General features: G+C 60.2%; 7 protein-coding genes and 1 non-coding gene across 8 annotated transcripts; 4 read left to right on the top strand and 4 right to left on the bottom strand.

Moving 5' to 3' along the window:
* Positions 1 to 1691: 1691 nt before the first annotated feature.
* On the top strand, positions 1692 to 2817 carry A1Q1_04315 (uncharacterized protein; the record flags this gene model as incomplete). Its single annotated transcript, XM_014322692.1, has 4 exons — positions 1692 to 2284; positions 2334 to 2363; positions 2490 to 2655; positions 2713 to 2817. The coding sequence occupies 4 exons, from the start codon at positions 1692 to 1694 to the stop codon at positions 2815 to 2817; spliced, it is 894 nt and encodes a 297-aa protein (XP_014178167.1).
* Positions 2818 to 3108: 291 nt separating this feature from the next.
* On the bottom strand, positions 3109 to 4546 carry A1Q1_04316 (uncharacterized protein; the record flags this gene model as incomplete). The annotated part of the gene is made up of 2 exons (XM_014322693.1): positions 3109 to 4363; positions 4410 to 4546. The coding sequence occupies 2 exons, from the start codon at positions 4544 to 4546 to the stop codon at positions 3109 to 3111; spliced, it is 1392 nt and encodes a 463-aa protein (XP_014178168.1).
* A 337-nt stretch (positions 4547 to 4883) lies between these two features.
* A1Q1_04317 (uncharacterized protein) lies at positions 4884 to 5695 on the bottom strand (the record flags this gene model as incomplete). Its single annotated transcript, XM_014322694.1, has 2 exons — positions 4884 to 5499; positions 5550 to 5695. 2 exons carry the CDS (start codon positions 5693 to 5695, stop codon positions 4884 to 4886), a joined length of 762 nt encoding a protein of 253 aa, XP_014178169.1.
* A 529-nt stretch (positions 5696 to 6224) lies between these two features.
* On the bottom strand, positions 6225 to 6314 carry A1Q1_t513. Its single transcript has one exon. It is a non-coding gene; the product is annotated as a tRNA-Lys (tRNA).
* Positions 6315 to 7472: 1158 nt separating this feature from the next.
* A1Q1_04318 (LAC2) lies at positions 7473 to 10400 on the top strand (the record flags this gene model as incomplete). The annotated part of the gene is made up of 1 exon (XM_014322695.1): positions 7473 to 10400. One exon carries the CDS (start codon positions 7473 to 7475, stop codon positions 10398 to 10400), a length of 2928 nt encoding a protein of 975 aa, XP_014178170.1.
* Positions 10401 to 11375: 975 nt separating this feature from the next.
* A1Q1_04319 (uncharacterized protein) lies at positions 11376 to 12373 on the top strand (the record flags this gene model as incomplete). Its single annotated transcript, XM_014322696.1, has 2 exons — positions 11376 to 11778; positions 11994 to 12373. The coding sequence occupies 2 exons, from the start codon at positions 11376 to 11378 to the stop codon at positions 12371 to 12373; spliced, it is 783 nt and encodes a 260-aa protein (XP_014178171.1).
* A 1119-nt stretch (positions 12374 to 13492) lies between these two features.
* Positions 13493 to 15126, top strand: A1Q1_04320 (transporter; the record flags this gene model as incomplete). The annotated part of the gene is made up of 3 exons (XM_014322697.1): positions 13493 to 13961; positions 14144 to 14347; positions 14417 to 15126. The coding sequence occupies 3 exons, from the start codon at positions 13493 to 13495 to the stop codon at positions 15124 to 15126; spliced, it is 1383 nt and encodes a 460-aa protein (XP_014178172.1).
* Positions 15127 to 15346: 220 nt separating this feature from the next.
* A1Q1_04321 (uncharacterized protein) lies at positions 15347 to 16762 on the bottom strand (the record flags this gene model as incomplete). The annotated part of the gene is made up of 3 exons (XM_014322698.1): positions 15347 to 16165; positions 16214 to 16452; positions 16678 to 16762. The coding sequence occupies 3 exons, from the start codon at positions 16760 to 16762 to the stop codon at positions 15347 to 15349; spliced, it is 1143 nt and encodes a 380-aa protein (XP_014178173.1).
* Positions 16763 to 17400: the final 638 nt, after the last annotated feature.

Genomic DNA, 17400 nt, shown 5'->3' on the forward strand with positions numbered 1-17400 from the left:
CCCCCTTGCTCACCCCTTGCGCGACATCTTCGGCGACGTTTGTCGATGAAGCGATTTGCGGAGACGGATCGCGTTCGGACATCGCAGATGACGCAGCTGGACCAGTCACGTGCAGCTATCGGCCACCTCCTGCGCTGTCACGTGCTGATCATCGGTCCGGCCTTTCCCTGAGCATCCGAAGACACCGAAGCTGCGTCGACGAAGAGGTGCTGCTCTTCTATGCATAGGGTTAAAGCAGATGCGAGCCTGTGCACTTGTAGTAGTCTATGTCTGTTTCGATTTCAAAGTCCTCCTGTCCGACGATATCTCGATACTCGTCTCGCGTGACGAATCGCAGGCTCCGCAACCCCATCTGGCTTTCTGCAAATTCAGACATTTCGGTGTCGGCAAACTGAGACGAGGAGACATATGGCAAGATCATGCCCTTCAAGCACCGCTCTATCACGGGCTCAGGCTGTAGTCTATCACGGACGGAATCTGGGTTGTAATCATCCGCTCCGACGACATATGCCTTCATGCCTCGTTTGAGTGCCCAGATTGCGAACCACTGACACGAATTCAGGCTGCTGGTGCCTGACATGTTCTCCATCGGCGTCCAGCGATTGAAGATGTACGCAACCTCCTTGAGGCCATCCGAGGGCGGCGGAGAGGGTGGGAAGATGTCCCCAGTCCTCCAGCTGCCGGTCGACTGGTGGATCACGAGCTTGGTAGTCCTCGGGGAGCAGATCTCCAAAACTTCATTGCGATAGCCTCGCTTGATCACCCTTCCAGGATTGTCGAAGATTACGATGCGCTGTACGGGCAGAGCGTGGATCAACGCCTTGTGTGCCTCGATGGACTGAGCTGCGGGGTACCGTATAGTGTGCAAGCGGGGCAGTAGACGCTGGGTGAGGAACGACTCGGGTATACCGAGAGGATAGTGCACATCGAGGACGCGCGCATGTTTGAGGGCGTCTAGGTCTTTCTGCGGTATCTCTTCGATACAGTTGACTTGCTCGATACCTTTGGGGCGCTCATAAGCCGCTCCCGCCTCGAAGTTATCACCGGAGCGCACCATTTCCCAGTCAGCCTCCAGGTCCCATAGCACCGGAGGTAGTAGAGAAGTGGCTCGCTTGAACTCTTCCCAAGCGTCACCTGCGTGGCCCCAGTGGAAGTGCTTCCCGTCCGCGAGCACACGGACACCGGGGCCGCTCAATTCGTATAGAAACGCTCCGGTCACGTTTCTATTGATGGCCTCTGGTACTTTGGCGACGTGCAGATCGAAGTGCTCCAGGGGGCGCAAACGCCACCGCGCCTCCCTGCGAAATGAGCGATTCGCGCGTGAGAGGGCTCGGAGAGAGTCTGCGTCTGCTACGTCGAAGATTCTCTGGATGATCTTAGGGAACAAGGCTGCGTTGATGACTCTGGGCACCGTCAGCTCCGCCTTCCAGCGTCACCCACCCTTCGTGCGACATCTTGTTGCGAGTGAGAACTCCAAGAGACGGGTTCGACGTTGTCCATCGCACATCTCAATTCACGACGCACTGCCTTCGTCTCGACCACGTCACGTGCGGATCGTCGGCTATAGCCGGGGCCCTGAAAGAAGATGCCGAACAGGCGCACGACCTCCACCGCCATGGCCTGGGGAACACATTTGGGTGCGGGATCTCGTGCATGTGCTCTTGCCCACTCTCCCACTCTCAACAAGCACCATGCCGAACCCGCTACTCGTGATCGCCCAGCCGCTCATCCTTCTCGCGGGGGCCGTCATCTTCTTCCCGATTACGGTCGTCAAGCTCGCCCTCGCCCAGGACTGGGGCGCGCTCACCTCGCTGAGGGCGTTCCAGGACGCATGGTTCGGCAACATGTGGAAGGTCTTCGCGCCCCGCGTCCGCGAGGCGCACGAGGGCCGCATCGTGCCCCTCCTCCAGGGCAAGGTGCGCGCCGGCATCAAGGTGCCCACGGCCAAGCACGCGCCCGTCAGCGGCACCGTCATCGAGGTCGGCCCAGGCACTGGTAACTGGGTGCCCTGTTTCGCCGAGTCGGCCGCCGGCGGAAAGGTCGACCGTGTCTATGGCGTCGAGCCCAACCCCGATCTCCACCCCGGACTGCTCGCTTCGGTCAAGAAGGCTGGCCTCCAGGGCAAGTACGAGGTCGTCCCCGTCGGTATCGAGGACCTCCGCAAGGCCAGCATCCCCAAGGGCAGCATCGACAGCATCGTCACCCTCCTCTGTCTTTGCTCCATTCCCGAGCCCGAGCGCAACATCCGCGAGCTGTACGAGTACCTCCGCCCCGGCGGCCATTGGTACGTCTACGAGCACGTCAAGACCCACGGTGTCATGCGTCTCTACCAGTGTGAGTTTGGTGCGAGCAAAGCGAGCGAAGTGAGCGAGACGAGCAAAGGAAGCGGGGGCGAGCTACGGAAACAAGCGAAAATAAGAGAGAGCAAGCGAGTGCGAGAGAGCGCGAGGGATGGAAGGAGTGAAGAAGGACTAAGGCTGACACAACAGGGATCCTGAATCTCGTCTGGCCCCACATGATGGGCGGTTGCGACCTATGCCGCAACACGGAGGCGAAGCTGCTCAAGGCTGGCCCATGGAGCACTGTCGACATTGCCAACCCCTCCGACGAGCCGTGGTACTCCCCCGTGCCCCACATCACGGGCGTCCTGACGAAGTGAGCGCGAGACGAACGACCACAAACCCGCAACCTCATTAGCTACGCCACATCCAGAAGGGCTTGAAGCACGGTCAGCGAGTGTCAGAGGAGATGTATCCATACCCATCATCCGGCCATCCGGCACTCACTGCAGGCTACGGAGGAGGGGGTAAGAAGTGACCAGTGTGACGTGGTTGAGTGAAAACCCGGAAACTGATGCATAGTCCATTAACTACTTATCCTACGGAAACTGGGAAGGTCTGGGAAGCAGTGGGGATAGATGTCACCGATGATACTAATGACAGACTCGGCTTTCCTAGGCACTCTTACGGTGATTCTTGCACTTGTACTGTCCATCCGAGGGCCGAGGACGGGAGTAAAAGGCGAGCGAAGAACAGCAACGGGAGGAATATCCGCATGAGGCGGAGGAGAGCGCTGGGGGAGGCTGGTCTGGGGCTGTTCGGACGTCTGCTAGGTGGTTTGGTCCGACTGCTCAAGAGAGTGGTTGACAGCTGCCTCGTGGGAATGCTTGACGCGAGGAGTGAAGGACATCTTCGCGATCAGCTTGGAGAGCTGCCTCTTGGACCGGACGATGGCCCGCTCGACAAATCCCTTGCTGGGCTGCTGAGTGGGCGGCTTGGCCGGCTGTGTGGCCAGCTGCTGAGTAGTCTGATGAGTGGCTGGCTGATCATCGTACTGTGTGGCCGGATGAGTAGCCTGAGAGCCGAACGGCAGAGCGACGTGGTCGTTGGGCTGCTTGGTCGCCTGATGAGCGCAGTGGGGACCGGCGCACTGCACGGCTGCTTCGGCGGCTCGTTGGACGGAGCAGGCGGACGGCTTGTACGAGTCGCAGGTGTCGGAGTGGTGGGGGCAGGGCCCGTTTACGACACTTACTTGAAGCAGGACGATTGGCTCAACGACCTGCTGGCGGGCGTTCTTGCTGTGTTTGGTAAGAGCGAGCCTGCGAGACAGCCTGGGATCGAGGGACGGCCCTGCCGACGCCGTCGCAGAATCGCTCTGGCCGCCCGCAGGTGTGTTGCGGGGGAGGCGGTGCTGGCGAGGACTGATGTTCTCGTGGGGACCATTGTGCTTGCGAGGTTTGATCGGCATTTGACGTTGCATGGCTTGCGAGCTCTTGTAAGCTCTCCGCTGGGTGTAACCGACGACCGTCGGTTTGCCAAGGAACATGTCCAAGTAATCGCCAAACTTCACACTCTCCGGGAGACGAGTCGCGAGCATGTGAGTGGCTGCGTCCCAGGCGGCCAGGGCGCAGAGGTACTCGGTCGGAAGGGCGTCGAGCGTCTGCTTGATGTGTCCGCGGAAATCCAAGGTGCACGCACCCAAACCACCACAGGCAAGGGGCGGACGAAGGGCCGTCGCAAATGTCCCCCACGTTGCGTCGGGCACGTACTCCGGCGATGGGGTCACGGCCTCCTCACACAGCGCCGGGCGGCGAAGGATGGCCCCGACGAGGAAGAGGAGGAAGCGCGGCCACTTGCCGATCTGAACGCGTCTCTTGAGGCTGGCGAGGGCGATCTCCAGCACCGCGTCGCACCCGAATCGCGCCATGAAGGACAGAACCGACACAGCGCGTGCGAACAGGTCTTGCTCCATCCACAATTGGTCGAGGCGCTGGTTCTCGACGGAAGACAGGAAGCCGTGCACAGCAATGGACGGCTCGTCGAGTTCAATGACCTTGGGGCCGCTACCAGCATTCAGCATACCGCTGAAGGCATCACTAACGTCAGCTGGGATCATCAGCGGCAACTCACGACCAGCAATCCAGGAAAATGGAGGAGACGCGGAAGCACACCCCGTCGGAGGTGATGAGCTTGAAATCGCCCACTCGCCAGTACTCGTCGTAACCAAGCGGCCCAGGGGGCTCGCAATTGGCGATCTTGGATGCCATAACGAGGTTGGATGGTGGTTGGGAGGGTAACGGGAGGGTTGCCAGATGATGGACAACCGCTGCTGGCCTATATGTATTGCGCCCGAGATGGGGTCGCACCAAGCCAGGCTGACGGGAGGTGGAAGTGTACATCAGTGCGATCTCGGTGCGGTAGGAGCAGCGGCTGAGAACAAGCTGAGAGTATGCGCCCCGTCGTGTGAATTCTCACGCACGGTTGACCCTCTTGTCTGCTCTTAGCCATCGAGTGTGTGGATTGCAAAGGATCGCAATTGCCAGCGAGAAAGCCTCATACATGAGCGGAGAAATCATCAACCGATCGGTCGTTTACAAGACTTACCTAAGCCGTATTCCCTGCCAGAGCTCTCGCCTCCCGCGCAACCTTCACTAGCTTCAGGAACTCAGCCCCGGAGCATTGATGAGCGACCTTGTGGTAATAGGAGACACCCGCGGCCAAGGCCCACGCATACTCTGGAGGGAAGCTAAGGAACAAATTACAGGGTATAGCCTGCGGAAGAAGCATCTGCGAGTCGAGGTCCACGGGCGCTCGTGGCGTTCGCCGGAGTTTGTCGAAGTCTTGGACGAACTTGGGCGTTTTCCAGGAGACGCTTCCAGTGTAGACTTTGCAACTGTAGCTGTGCCACGACTGAGGGCTTTGATCGAGAGCCTCTGAGCACACCTGCGGACGTTGCAGACGCACGCCGACCATGAATAGCAGCAGGGGAGCTACAGGCTCAATTGTTTTGATGTAATGGAAGAACATGTACAAGGCTGCGTGGCACTGGTACTTGTCCAGGAAAGCTGCGAGCTCCACCACTTGATCCATATATTCGAAGTCATCAATCTTCGTGAAGGTGGGCTTCCCACTCCCGACCATCTGGAGGAAGTGTCTGATCGTGACCGCTCGTGCCTCAAGAGTGACCTCTCTAGGTCGGTCTCCGGCGAGCAGCATGCTCCTGAAGACTGTCCTGTCCTGTCAATCGAGTACCTAGCTCTCGCCACTCACGAAGCCGATTGTAGGTGATACGAAGGCACTTTAAAGGTTGTACCGTCCTTACTGATCAGGGAGAAGTCACCGTCTGACCATTGGGGATCAATATTGACGGGCTGGACGGACGAGGTGCGCTCCCTCTTGGTTCGGATCGGGGGCATGGTGCAGTCGATGAAGAGTAGGGTGAAAAGGGGAGAGACGCTGGAAAGTCTCGCTCTTGTATCGTCGCAGGCCAGCGGGGGCGTGAGAACAGTGCGAAGAAAACACATACTATAACGTTACGAAGGCAAGTAGAGGCTGAATTCTAGCAAAGCAAGTCGATTCAGAGGTGCTAAATCTCGGTCTGCGCCCTGTCGCTTGTCGCAAACTCCACGCAACCGCGGTCGGCACACGCTCGGCTCCAGTAGCATGCCGTGTGAGATTGTGCAGCGGGCACGTGCCGGAATGACCTCCTGCGTGTAGGAGGCGATTGTGATGAACAGCGCTTATGGTGTTTCTGGCAGTATTCCTTCGACCGTCGTTGTCCACCAAGCGCTGGCAAACATTAATTCCTTAAATTCGGAACAATTGCGGGTCCGTTGCCACACCTCTCTACGGTGTACCCACCTTCCTAAGAACAGATTCCGGGTGCACCAGTCCCCCCAATGACGGTGTGCAGACCCTCCGTGACCATGCAGAAGACGAAAAAGAAGCCTCGTATGGGGCTCGAACCCATGACTGTGTGATCAATCGGCTCGTGAGCGTAAGAGTCACACTATCTACCGACTGATATAACGAGGCAAGGATGTCAGGATACTCTGCAGGTGTTGAAGAGGTAGCGCAGACTCCGAGCTCTCCGACGAACCAATCGATGTAACGATAGCTGCAAAACTGGTCGAGTTGTGGCCCTTCGAAAGAGGGCGGTGCCGTCACCCTTCGCTTGACGGGACTGAAAGTTGGAGGCGCCGAGGGCGAGAGCGGAAGAAAGTGGGGCATCCTCGGGGGAGTCAGACACTTGACGCAGAGAACCAGAAGCTAGAAGGGCATGCGTAGGTGCGAGAGGTGCGAAAGGAGATCTGCCCTGGTGCGAAGAGCAGGAATCGAACTCAGGAAACGATAAGTTTTCCTGGCGGAACCGGATAACCAGCGGAAGCAGATAAGGAGTTCTGCAGCAGAGCCGGGTAGGATATGCTTCTTGTGAGCGTAGAAGCTGCTTCAGTGAGTGGCGGCACACGTGAGCACTCAGAGAGGCTCGGCTCCGAAGGCGGTCTGTGCTTTCTGCTCTCCGACGGAAGAAGGACCTCGACTCCCATCCTCTGCCCGGGTAGTCGCAGAGCAGCCACCGCCGGGTGAACGTTTGATGTCAAAGCTCGATCAGCGGCGGTCATAGCGGAGTACTGATGGAGGCGGGCAACGATCGCTCACGCACTTGCAGGTGTGCAGCGTCCAAGTGAGATCAGAGTGCCAACTCACAGTCCAGCCGTCACTTGGTCGTCGCCGGCTGCGGATCGTCATTAGGCTTGGCAGGAGAACGGAGTAGCTTTTCACTGCCATTCGACGCCCTCTGCGCCGTCCAGAAATGCCGCAATGGACGAGCCGAGTCACAACCGGTCGTCCAGACCACACCTGGCCGGTGCACATCGTCGGACCTGCGGACCAGCTCCACCGACCATCACTCAGACAGCGTCGAGGTCTTGCCCCAGCGTGCTATTCCCGTTCACCTCTCCTCAGAGACCACTTGCTCATGCATGGGCCCGGAACCGTATCATAGTCCTCGAGACATGCCCACAGAGTCTCTCAGTGACAGCACTGCGCATTCTGTGCATTCGCTTACCGTCTCCACTGCAGCCATCGTCGACGTCGCTGGGCACATAAGGACTCTGCAGGCAGCGTCGACAACCCCACTGCTCTCACAGCGCCACCCTCCTTTCACCCCCACGCTCTTTCAACTTGTAGACAATGCTCGCCCCGCTGCTCGCACTCCTTCTGGCGGGGTCGGTTCTCGCCCAGTCCGATTCACCATCCGCATCCAACACCGAAGTCACAACACCAGTGACGACCGGACCTATCGCCTCCTTCGTTAGTGAGGTGTTGACTGAGCCCACACTCGCCCCATCGCCCGCTCTCACAGCCACACCCACTAACGGCTCTGCTGGGTCTGCTTCAGATGTCAACGAAGGTGGAAGTGATGGCGACGGAGGCGCAAGCGGTGAAGTCGACATCACACGCACCGACATCACGACGCCTGTGACTGCAGGCCCAATCGCGACTTTCGTCAGCAGCGTGCTCGCCGGCGCTCCGACCAGCGTGCCAAGTGGGGCCCTTCGTCTGCAGACTGTCTCCGTCACCGCTTCCGCTGCCACCTCCGCGTCCGCCACCAGGGCTTCCTCAGCTACAGCCTCTGACTCACCGGTGCCAGCCAGCGAACCAACCGCCTCTCTCAACGGCTCCGTGTTACCCTCCAGCTCTATAACCTCCTTCGCGGCTGCCTCGCCGACCTTTTCATATCCTCAGCCACCCCTCCCGAAGGTGACGGTGCGCACGCCCCCTCAGGCGTTCGCCCTGAACTCTTTGACCCAACGCCCCCGCGAGCGTCGCTACACGCTGCGCCTGTCGTACGCCGCCGGGTCTCCCGATGGCTTCCTGCGCCGCATGTCTGTCATCAACGGGCAGTTCCCTGGCCCCTTGCTTCAAGCCACGGTGGGCGACACGCTCGTCATCACCGTCATCAACGACCTTGACACACCGCAGAGCGTGCACTGGCACGGTATCCGGCAGGAGGGGACGGGATACTACGACGGTCCACCGGGTATCACACAGTGCCCCATCGCCCCCGGAGGTCGGTTCACGTATCGCTTCAAGTGCACCAGCTACGGCACGTACTGGTACCACTCGCACTATGGCAACACGCTCGCTGATGGGCTCTACGGCGCGCTGATCGTCTACTCCCCCGACGACCCCATCAAGCGCTGGCGCGACTTCGACAACGAGAAGGTCCTGTTCGTGAGCGATTGGTACGATGACCAGAGCGACACGATCGTCAACGGCTTGCACAACCTCAGTGCCGGATACAGGGGGCAGCCGTTCGCGACGATGCCGGACTCGGTGCTGATCAACGGGGTGGGGCAGACGGACTGCGCCAAGGCCCAGGCCGGGGTGAAGTGCACTCGCACCCGCCCTGCAACCGTGCATGCCCGCCTGGGCTCGAGACTGAAGCTCCGCCTCATCAACCCCGGCAGCGAGAGTCTGATCCGAGTCAGTGTGGACCAGCACGTCCTCCAACTCGTCGAGGTGGACGATACGCCCGTACGCCCCGTGTTCATGCACGAGGTGTCTCTGGCGGTTGGGCAGCGCGTCAGCGTCATCCTGCACCTAAACCAGGGCGGGGTGGGGGATGCGTTCTGGATCCGCGCGCGCGCGGCTGCCGGGTGCATCTTTCGAGGCTTCGAGATGGAGACGCGTGCTGTTCTGCGGTACACTGATCGCTTCGGCCTGACTTGGTCTCGACGCCCACCGACCAGCGCGCCCTGGCCCGATCGCGCAGCCACACTCGCGCCCTGCCTCGACAGTGACCAGGAGCACACGCTCGTTCCCGTCGAGAAGGAGCCCCTCGGCCCCGTCTCAGCTAGGGGGCGGTTGGACAGCATGGCGGGCCGGTTCGTTGATCCCGTCACTGGTGCGGACTTTCTCGGATTCGGTATCGGCGCCAATGGCGGACAGCGGGTGACATACACGAACTACATCAACGACCCCGTGCTGAAGCAGGTGATGGATGGGCGGGCCCTGAACAGCAGCCACTTCGCGCACCTCTCCCTCAACGGAAGCAGGAACCAGACGGCAGACATACTTCTGAACCAGCTTGATCGCGCTCTGACACACCCGTTCCACCTGCACGGACGGCCGTTCACGATCCTCGCCCGCGGGGAAGGGAGTACGACCCTGGAGGAACTGGGGAAGGTCGAGATGAACCCGCCCAATCCACTCAGACGGGATACGATCCTCATGCCCAACGGCACGTGGGCGCTGTTGAGGGTGCCGCTGGATGATCCGGGCGTGTGGCCGATCCACTGCCACCTCGGCTGGCACCTCGCGAATGGCAAGTTGGGCGTCGTCGTTGTGCGTCCCGAGGTGGTAAGGGGGTTCGAGCAGCCGAAGGAGTGGCTTGGGCTCTGCACTGGTGACCCGGACGAGATTGGACCAGCTAAGCGTGCAATCTACGACGACGCCGAGCCCGAGTCCGTTCCAGGGAAGAACGCGACGGCCACCAAACCTGGATCTTCGTCCAACCACACCGGAGTCAAGAATGCCACCGTCCCTGTCCCTCCCTCGATACCCTCCAACACGTCCGTCTCCGCCTCTGACCCCGACGCCGAGTCGGACACCGAGGCCGACCATACCCCCGTTTTCGCCGTGTTCGAGACACCCTCGGACAAGAGCTATGCCAACTCTGCCGCCGCAGCGTACGACCACATCCCCGCCGATGCTGCCGAGGCGTGGTCCGCCCCAGGGCTCGTGGGCAATGTCTCCGTCGGCGGCGGAGCCACGCCGCTGGACTCGGCTAGGCGGCAGGGGCTGCTCAACAACGGCTCAGGTGTCCCTGATACCGCCGACATGGGCTCGACTTCTACCACCAGTCCCTCAGCGAACTCGACAGTGGCCGCGCCCCTCAACTTGTCTGCCTCGGCCCTCCCCAGCTCATCTAACAGCAAGGGTGGCAAGGAAAAGGGCACAGACAAGTCGAAGGGCGATGGGCACGTGAAGCCTGCCAATGGGAAGGGACCAAAGGACAAGGACGACTCGCATGGGCACGGAGACGCCAAGCCAGCCAAGGGCGATCGTGAACAAGGCCAGAAGGGTACCAAGGTCATCGAGGTCACCGAGGAGTAGATCTCATCTACATTCGATTGAAGCTCGCCCCATACACTCACTTAGTACCTGTACCCATAAGAACACTGCCTCCTTGTACATTCTCCGATATGATGTGAACGATCTCGTTGCGCAAACGAGTCTGGACGGTGGTGCCTGTTTAGATGAGAGTGCCAAGTGAAACGGAGATGCCCGGGCCGGCTGTCTGCCTCACAGAGTTCGATTCATTCGAACAGACGCGGCGAGACACGGCGCGTACGTCACAACTCTGGCCCTCTTGCTTAATACGGTGTCTAGGCACAAAGGTTCATGCTTGGCGGATCCCAAGCTGATTAGTGGGGTCTCCAAGAAGAATAGTACATCCGGGATCGGGCTTTTGATTCTCACACCGGCCTCCACTTTGCGTACGTCCACTCACAATCGCCGTCTTCTGCGCATACACATCGTGTGCACATGCATGTTCTAGCTTTCCTCTAGCTCGCCAGTGCACATGTTTACGCCTAACAGAGGGTTAGAGTTGCAATTCAGCGCCAGACAGACGTTTGTCTTGACGCGCGGCGAATTCAAACATGCACTGGCTGACGAGATGGCGCGCTGGGCCAAGTGCACGCCAAGGTCGCGCCGAGATATGCCAAGATAAGGCCTTTCCCCTTGTTGCTCCCGAATGTCCGGGATGGCGTCTGGGTCTCATGGCTTCACGAGACATTCAGTTGTTTACTGCGCAGCCGTCGATTGCATGCATGCACCCAGGTTCTATTCCCATGCAGCCGATTGGTCCTGCCCTGCTTGCGCTGGCTGTCAGCTGCTCAGCTGCTCAGCTGGGCTGTTAGACCCCTTGCTCTCTCCGAGCCTACCCTCGCCAGTGGGCAGTGAGACACCCGCTCGCCCAGCCCACGCCGGTATATGAGACGGATCTACCCTGCCCCCTGCGATGCGATTCCCACCGTCTTCTCTTTTCTCGTCTCTCCTACGTTTCTGAATACCCCGCACAGCATCATGTTCGGCCTCACGCAGCTCTCCGCCCTGTCTCTCCTGGCCCTCTCCGCCGTGGCCCAGGACAACGCCGCCGCCAGCGCGACCTCGATGGTGGCCTCGGCCGACCCCGCCCAGAGCGGCGGCAAAGTCGCCCCCTCCGCTTCCGCCGCTGGCCCCGCGACGTCGGGCGGCGCCGTCGAGGACGGACCGGACGGCAACGACGTGACCCCCGAGAGCGGCGGCACCAACCCTGGCTGGAACTCGACCTACTTCTACGCGCCGAGCAACTCGAAGGCGTACGGCTTCTGGGTCAACGGTATTGAGAACAGGGCTATCTGGAACCCTGTCAACATCACCACCAGGCTCGTTCTCACCAACTCGAGGAAGGACTTCTGGGCTGGAGAGAAGGAGCTCCAGACGAACAGTGAGTACACCTGGCGGCCCGCCAGGGCCGTGAGGAGAGGTGGCGCCCTTCCTCTGAGGACGAGACCTTCCTCCTCACCAAGCGTTGCTGCGGGTGCCCCGTCCTGCACTCTCGCAGACTGGCAAGAGAGGCTTGCTCTCCTGCGCTAGGGATGGGTGTTCTCTCGCATCCATTGACCTACCTGACCTCTTCATCGAGACCACGCTAACGCCCAGTTGCCGGCGGCATCGGCGAGTGGAAGGGCATGATCGGCGAGGACCTGCCCACGGGCCACAACTACCTCCTGGCCCTCTACGACATGACGTCGGGCAGCAAGCTCGGCCAGACATCGGGCTTCACGATGCGCATGAACGGCACGATCGCGCCCCCGCCTCACCCCGGCGCGCCTGGTGCCTCCTCCAGTGCTTCCAACAACGCGCAACCTACCGATGGCGCTCAGCAGTCGGGCGGTAACGCCCCCTCTGGCTCGGCCTCTGGTGCTGCTGGCGAGAGCTCGGCCGCCGCCCCTGCTGCCAGCCAGCCTGGTGGCGCCGCGCGTCTTGGCGTTAGCGGCGCGGCTGCTGCTGCCGCTGTTGCCGTCTACGTTCTTGCTTAAGCGACCGAATAGACGTGGTTGAGGGGTAGGACAGTAGCAACTACAAGGGACAAGATCAGTCCAGCTTTAGTTCGATATGCAGATTATAGTAAACCAGTCTGTGCGTCGCGTCAGGCCAGGTCGTGTGAGCCTCAGTGCTATTCTCGTGAGAAGATCCTTGGGCGTGGGATCTTGGCAAGGCGGGGGGCGCTCTGTTCGGCTCCGCAAGGAGACAGCTTATGAAGCACAGTGAGGTCGAGAAGAGACATGCCAAGACGAAACGGTAATCGGAAACAAAGAACGAGGCGTGAGGAATGAACCTGCTTATCAACCCTCTGATCACTGTGCGGGGCTCAGCAAAAAGAACAAATGCGACCATGGGCAGGCCAGAAGGTGACATCATGCTCTCGGCCGGTGACCGGCCGACTCGCCCGGCGCGTTCGGCCAGCTCCGCCCTCAGCTCTTCTGCCTTCAGCTGGCCCTGGCGCCCTGGCACCCTCTCCAATTCTTCCTAATCATTCCTAAACTCGCTTCAACTTCTCTAATGCCCCATGACTAGTAGGAGTCAGGAAAACTAATCCAATGGGTTTCCCGAAACACGCATCAAGCAAGCAGCACCGGGCGAACCGGCCGATCGTCGGCCGGTCCCGCCTTTAGTCATCCTTGCATGCCTTGCATCCGCCGAGCTGGAAATAACCGATAGAGCCAGCAGCACGGCGTGCCTCGTCGGCATCGGTCCCCGCTGCTCCGCAGGATCCGCAGGGTATGCAGGGGGTAGCAGTGCGGAGCCGCGCGAGGACCTCGGGGCCTCCGTGCGCTGCCTCTTGCGCAATAAAAACATCACGAGAGGGGGGGATGAGGTAGTCACCCGTATCTGTCCCGTTGCACAAAACTTCTAAGAGCGACTAACAACGACGCAAGCTTGCAAGCCCCCGGTTTTATCTAATCGCCAACTGGAACGCTCCACCTCACCGACATTACCGATTTCACCTTTGGATCTTCGCAGAGGACAGCAAAACAAAGGAGCTCCAAGCCACTGCCACCCCGCCTCTTCTGCCCGACACTACTCCACCGACGCGCTTGCTCGCTCCGCTCGCTCTGCTCGCAATCGCAGCGATGAGCACGCGCTCATCAACAACGATGAACCCCTCCGACCTCGAGAAGGGCCACTCCTCTCCCCCCTCGACAGCGGGGTATCATGCCGACACAGAATTCCCCCCAAAACACGAACACCCGCATGAGCACCCACATGCGCCGCGCGACGGCGAGCTCGCGCTCGCCGAGACCTCTCCCGCCTCGCACCCCCCGCCCGGGGTGGGACCAGCCCCCGACGGCGGGTTCTGGGCCTGGACGACCGTGGCGGGCGGGTATTTAGCTGTTTTCGTCCAGTTCGGCTTGATCAACACCTTTGGCGTGTTCCAGAGCTATTACGAGGTCAACCAGCTGCGAGACTACAGCGAGAGCGAAATCGCTTGGATTGGCAGTGTCCAGCAACTCATCTTGTTCTTTGTGGGACTGTTTGTTGGACGGGTGTTTGATGCGCATGGCGCGCATGTCCTGCTTATTCCGGGGGGCATCATCTTCGTGCTCAGCTTGATGATGACTAGTTGTGAGTTTTTACCCTCGCTGGAGGTGTCGTACCCGGAGGACGGGGCAGAGCGGGCAGAGTAGTGCGGACCCCGTCTCCCCCGTCTCCCCCGTCTCCCCCGTCTCCCCCGTCTCCCCCGTCTCGTCGCTCGCCGCTCAACCCACTACCCGTGTTCGCCACGCAATGTTGTAGCTAATGAGCAGTGTGCAACGAATACTACCAGTTCTTCCTCGCCCAGGGCCTTCTCTTCGGTCTTGGCTCTGGGCTCATCTTCTATCCCGCAATCGCAGTACCGGGACACTGGTTTGCGCGCAAGCGCGCGTTGGCGATGGCGATCGTGGGCTCCAGCTCGGGATTGGGGGGAACATTATGGCCCATTGCGCTTAAGCGGCTCTTCGACGAGATTGGTGAGTTTACAGGAAAGGAAAAGAGAAGGAAGCGGAAAGTCTATAGTGGAATGTGAGCTGACAGGCCAGGATTCGAGTGGGCCATCCGAACCGTCGCCTTCATCAGCCTGTTCCTCTTCGCCCTCTCGTGGTGCATGGTGCGCACGCGCCTGCCGCGGAAGAAGCCCACGCCCTGGCGCGCTTTCTGGCACCCGCTGAAGGAGTCTCCCTTCCTTTTGATGACGGCCTGCGTCTCCCTCGTGTTCTTTGGGATGTACACGCCCTTCTTCTTCGCGTCTAACCGCGCACTCGAGCTCGGCGCAAGTGACAGTCTGGCCTTCTACACCATCGCCTTCATCAATGCCGGGAGCACTATTGGCCGCCTCGTCGCCGCGGTCGGGGACCAGTGGGGCGCGTTCAACGTGCTCATCGTCTCTGCCCTCGGCAGTACATTGTCTCTGTTGGCGTTCTGGATCCCCTCCGTCAAATTGGGCGCGCTGATCGCGTGTACACCGACTTATGGGTTCTTCGTCGGCATGTTCATCTCCATCATCCCCGCTTGCGTCGCTCTTACGGGCCCAGCGAGCGAGATTGGCCTGCGCGTCGGATTGCTGTGGACCATCGTTGCCGTGTTTGCGTTTACTGGGCCGCCGATTGGCGGCGCCATCGTCGGTGAACATCCCGGCGAACTCGGGTATCAGCTTGCAGGCGTTTTCAGCGGTATCGTCACGTTCGCGGGGTTGATTTGTGGGATGGGGAGCAAGATCAAGATCGGGGGCAGTCTTTGGGGCATCATGTAGACGGATAGACTAGAGGAACTTTGCGGCTTGATAGGTCTTATGTATCAATACTTAAAGTGTCTAAATGCATCTGTAATGCGCATCGATTATGCCAAGCGGCAGATAGGGAATAGAGAATAGGCTACACGGTCTACGACTAGACATCTACGGGTCGTCGCTGTGAGGTATCAACGGGAAAGTGGGGATCACGGCAGCGCGCTCGCTGCGCTCGCACGCTCGCCTAGAGCCTGTTCAGATCCCTCTTCGCCCTCGTCATCTTCCCGCCCACACGCGAAATGTCCGCATCCAATCCCTCGAGCATCTCATTCTGCAGCGCAACCTCGGCGGCAATGTCCTCGCCCATCTTGCGCTGCGTCCTGAGCATCCCGCTGAGCGCGCCGAGCTGCTCGTCCTGCCTCGCCATCTGCGAGACCTGGAGCTGGACAAGGCCGCGGTCGTCAAGCGGGCGAGTCTGCGCCGTCTCCTTGGGCGGGCTGGCTTTGCGGCCAAACACGCGCCCACCGCCTGAACGCCCGACAAACTCTGTCCGGCCTGGAGGCGACGTGCGGCCTGGACTCGGGCTTGAGCGGCCGGACGGACTCCGTCCCTTCGATACCAACGCCGCCCGGTATCCCGCTTCGGCTTGGCGGAGGAGGTTGCCGTGCTCTGCTCCCAGGGACGCAACAAGATCTTCGCGCCGCCGCTTCTCACCATCGCCGAGCGTGAGCTCTGCGAGCGTGTTCTCGAGTTCTCGGATGCGCGGACCGGCGTCGCGCAAAGCTTTCCGTGCGTCCATTCCGCTCTGCCTCGCTGCAGGGTCACCGACACGAGCGAGAGCATCCCGCTTCAGTAACGCCGCGCGTGCGCCGCGGAGGAGACCCTCGACGGCGCCGTGTTCCGTCAGCCACGACGCTGGCGTCACCTTGTCCGCCTGCAGCGCCTTGGCCTGGACAACGTTGAGAAAGTCGCCCCAACCAAAGCTCTGCCGCCACCGCGCATCTTTTGTCGTCAAGATCACACGCAAGTACTGTTCCAGCCGGACGCGGCGTTCGCGGATCTTCTGAAAGTCAGGAAAGGTGTCACTGGAAAGCGGTCAGAGGTGGCTCACTTCCTCGTCGTGCAGTGTCCGCTTGAACCAGTGTTTCGGCGGGAGAGGCTGCGGCGGCTCCTTCCCTGTCGACGCGCGCAGCTCTGCATCGAGCGCAACAAAGTCATTGTACCGCCGGTTCACGGACCACGTTCGTGTCGGGGTTGTCACTGGCGTTAGCTGTGATCTGGCTCGTGCGACGGTCGCTGGCGTATTGGGGGTTTCGACCCTTTCAGACGCCTCGAACCCTGCCCGATTGCCTGATCAAATGATAACAATCGCGGCCGGTCAAAAGCGGCAAGAGGCTCGTGCATTGCGCAGTCCCCGATCCTAAACGGTAGCAACCGGCCGATTCCGCCAACGCTGGATCGTGACAACAGGGCTAACTCGATGGGGTTGCACCCTCGGGAAGAGCGATGCCGAGTGTCCCGAACCGGTGCAACCGGACAGGACACATGAAACGCCACTGAAAGCACTCCACTCACCTTGGACGGTGTACTCGATGTGTCTGCTCGGTTTTGAGACGGTGAGGGCGTCGGTGATGGAGATGTTGTGGATGTCGTTGGCCATGGTGGGCGCTGGGGAGCGGGGAAAGAGAAGAAAGTCGGGGCTGTCCGAGGGTGATAAAGGGTGACAGTGGTCAAAGGTTCGGTCGTGTGGAGTCGGAGGCCAGGGGGGAAGGTGGCGATAGGTCGTGTGGAGTGTGTGTGTAGTCGTTAAGGATCGTGAGCAATGAGATGGTGGATACAAGAAAATGGGAGATGGAATGCGAAGTGAGAAATGCAGTGAGAGTGTGTGAAGAGATGAATGAGGGTGGTGGTGATGGAAGCAGAGTGTCGTGAGACTGGGGCGAGTGTGGGTGAGTGGTGGTGGATATTGTTGACTGGGATGGCATGTGTGGTCATGTTCCAGCGCTGAGCCCAGTCGCGCTGTAGCGTCAGGAGCCAGAGCCAGGAATTCATGGACTGAGGCCGAGGCCCCGCGGTCTCCTGCCACCATAACGCGTTAGCCAATTCACAGGCGGTGCCGTCTGCCCGGGCACTCCCGTCATAGAGGCACGGACCCAATCTCGCGTGGTCATCACCCCTCATCCACCGTGGGAAACAAGTGCTGGTCGCCACCGCCGAGAGAGCCGACAGAATCATCCGTGCCTGAGAGATTACCGCCCATTCAAAATCAACATGACACTGCTTCACCCTAAACAATCG

Source organism: Trichosporon asahii (assembly GCF_000293215.1).
Source record: "Trichosporon asahii var. asahii CBS 2479 unplaced genomic scaffold scaffold00070, whole genome shotgun sequence".
NCBI lineage: Eukaryota > Fungi > Basidiomycota > Tremellomycetes > Trichosporonales > Trichosporonaceae > Trichosporon > Trichosporon asahii.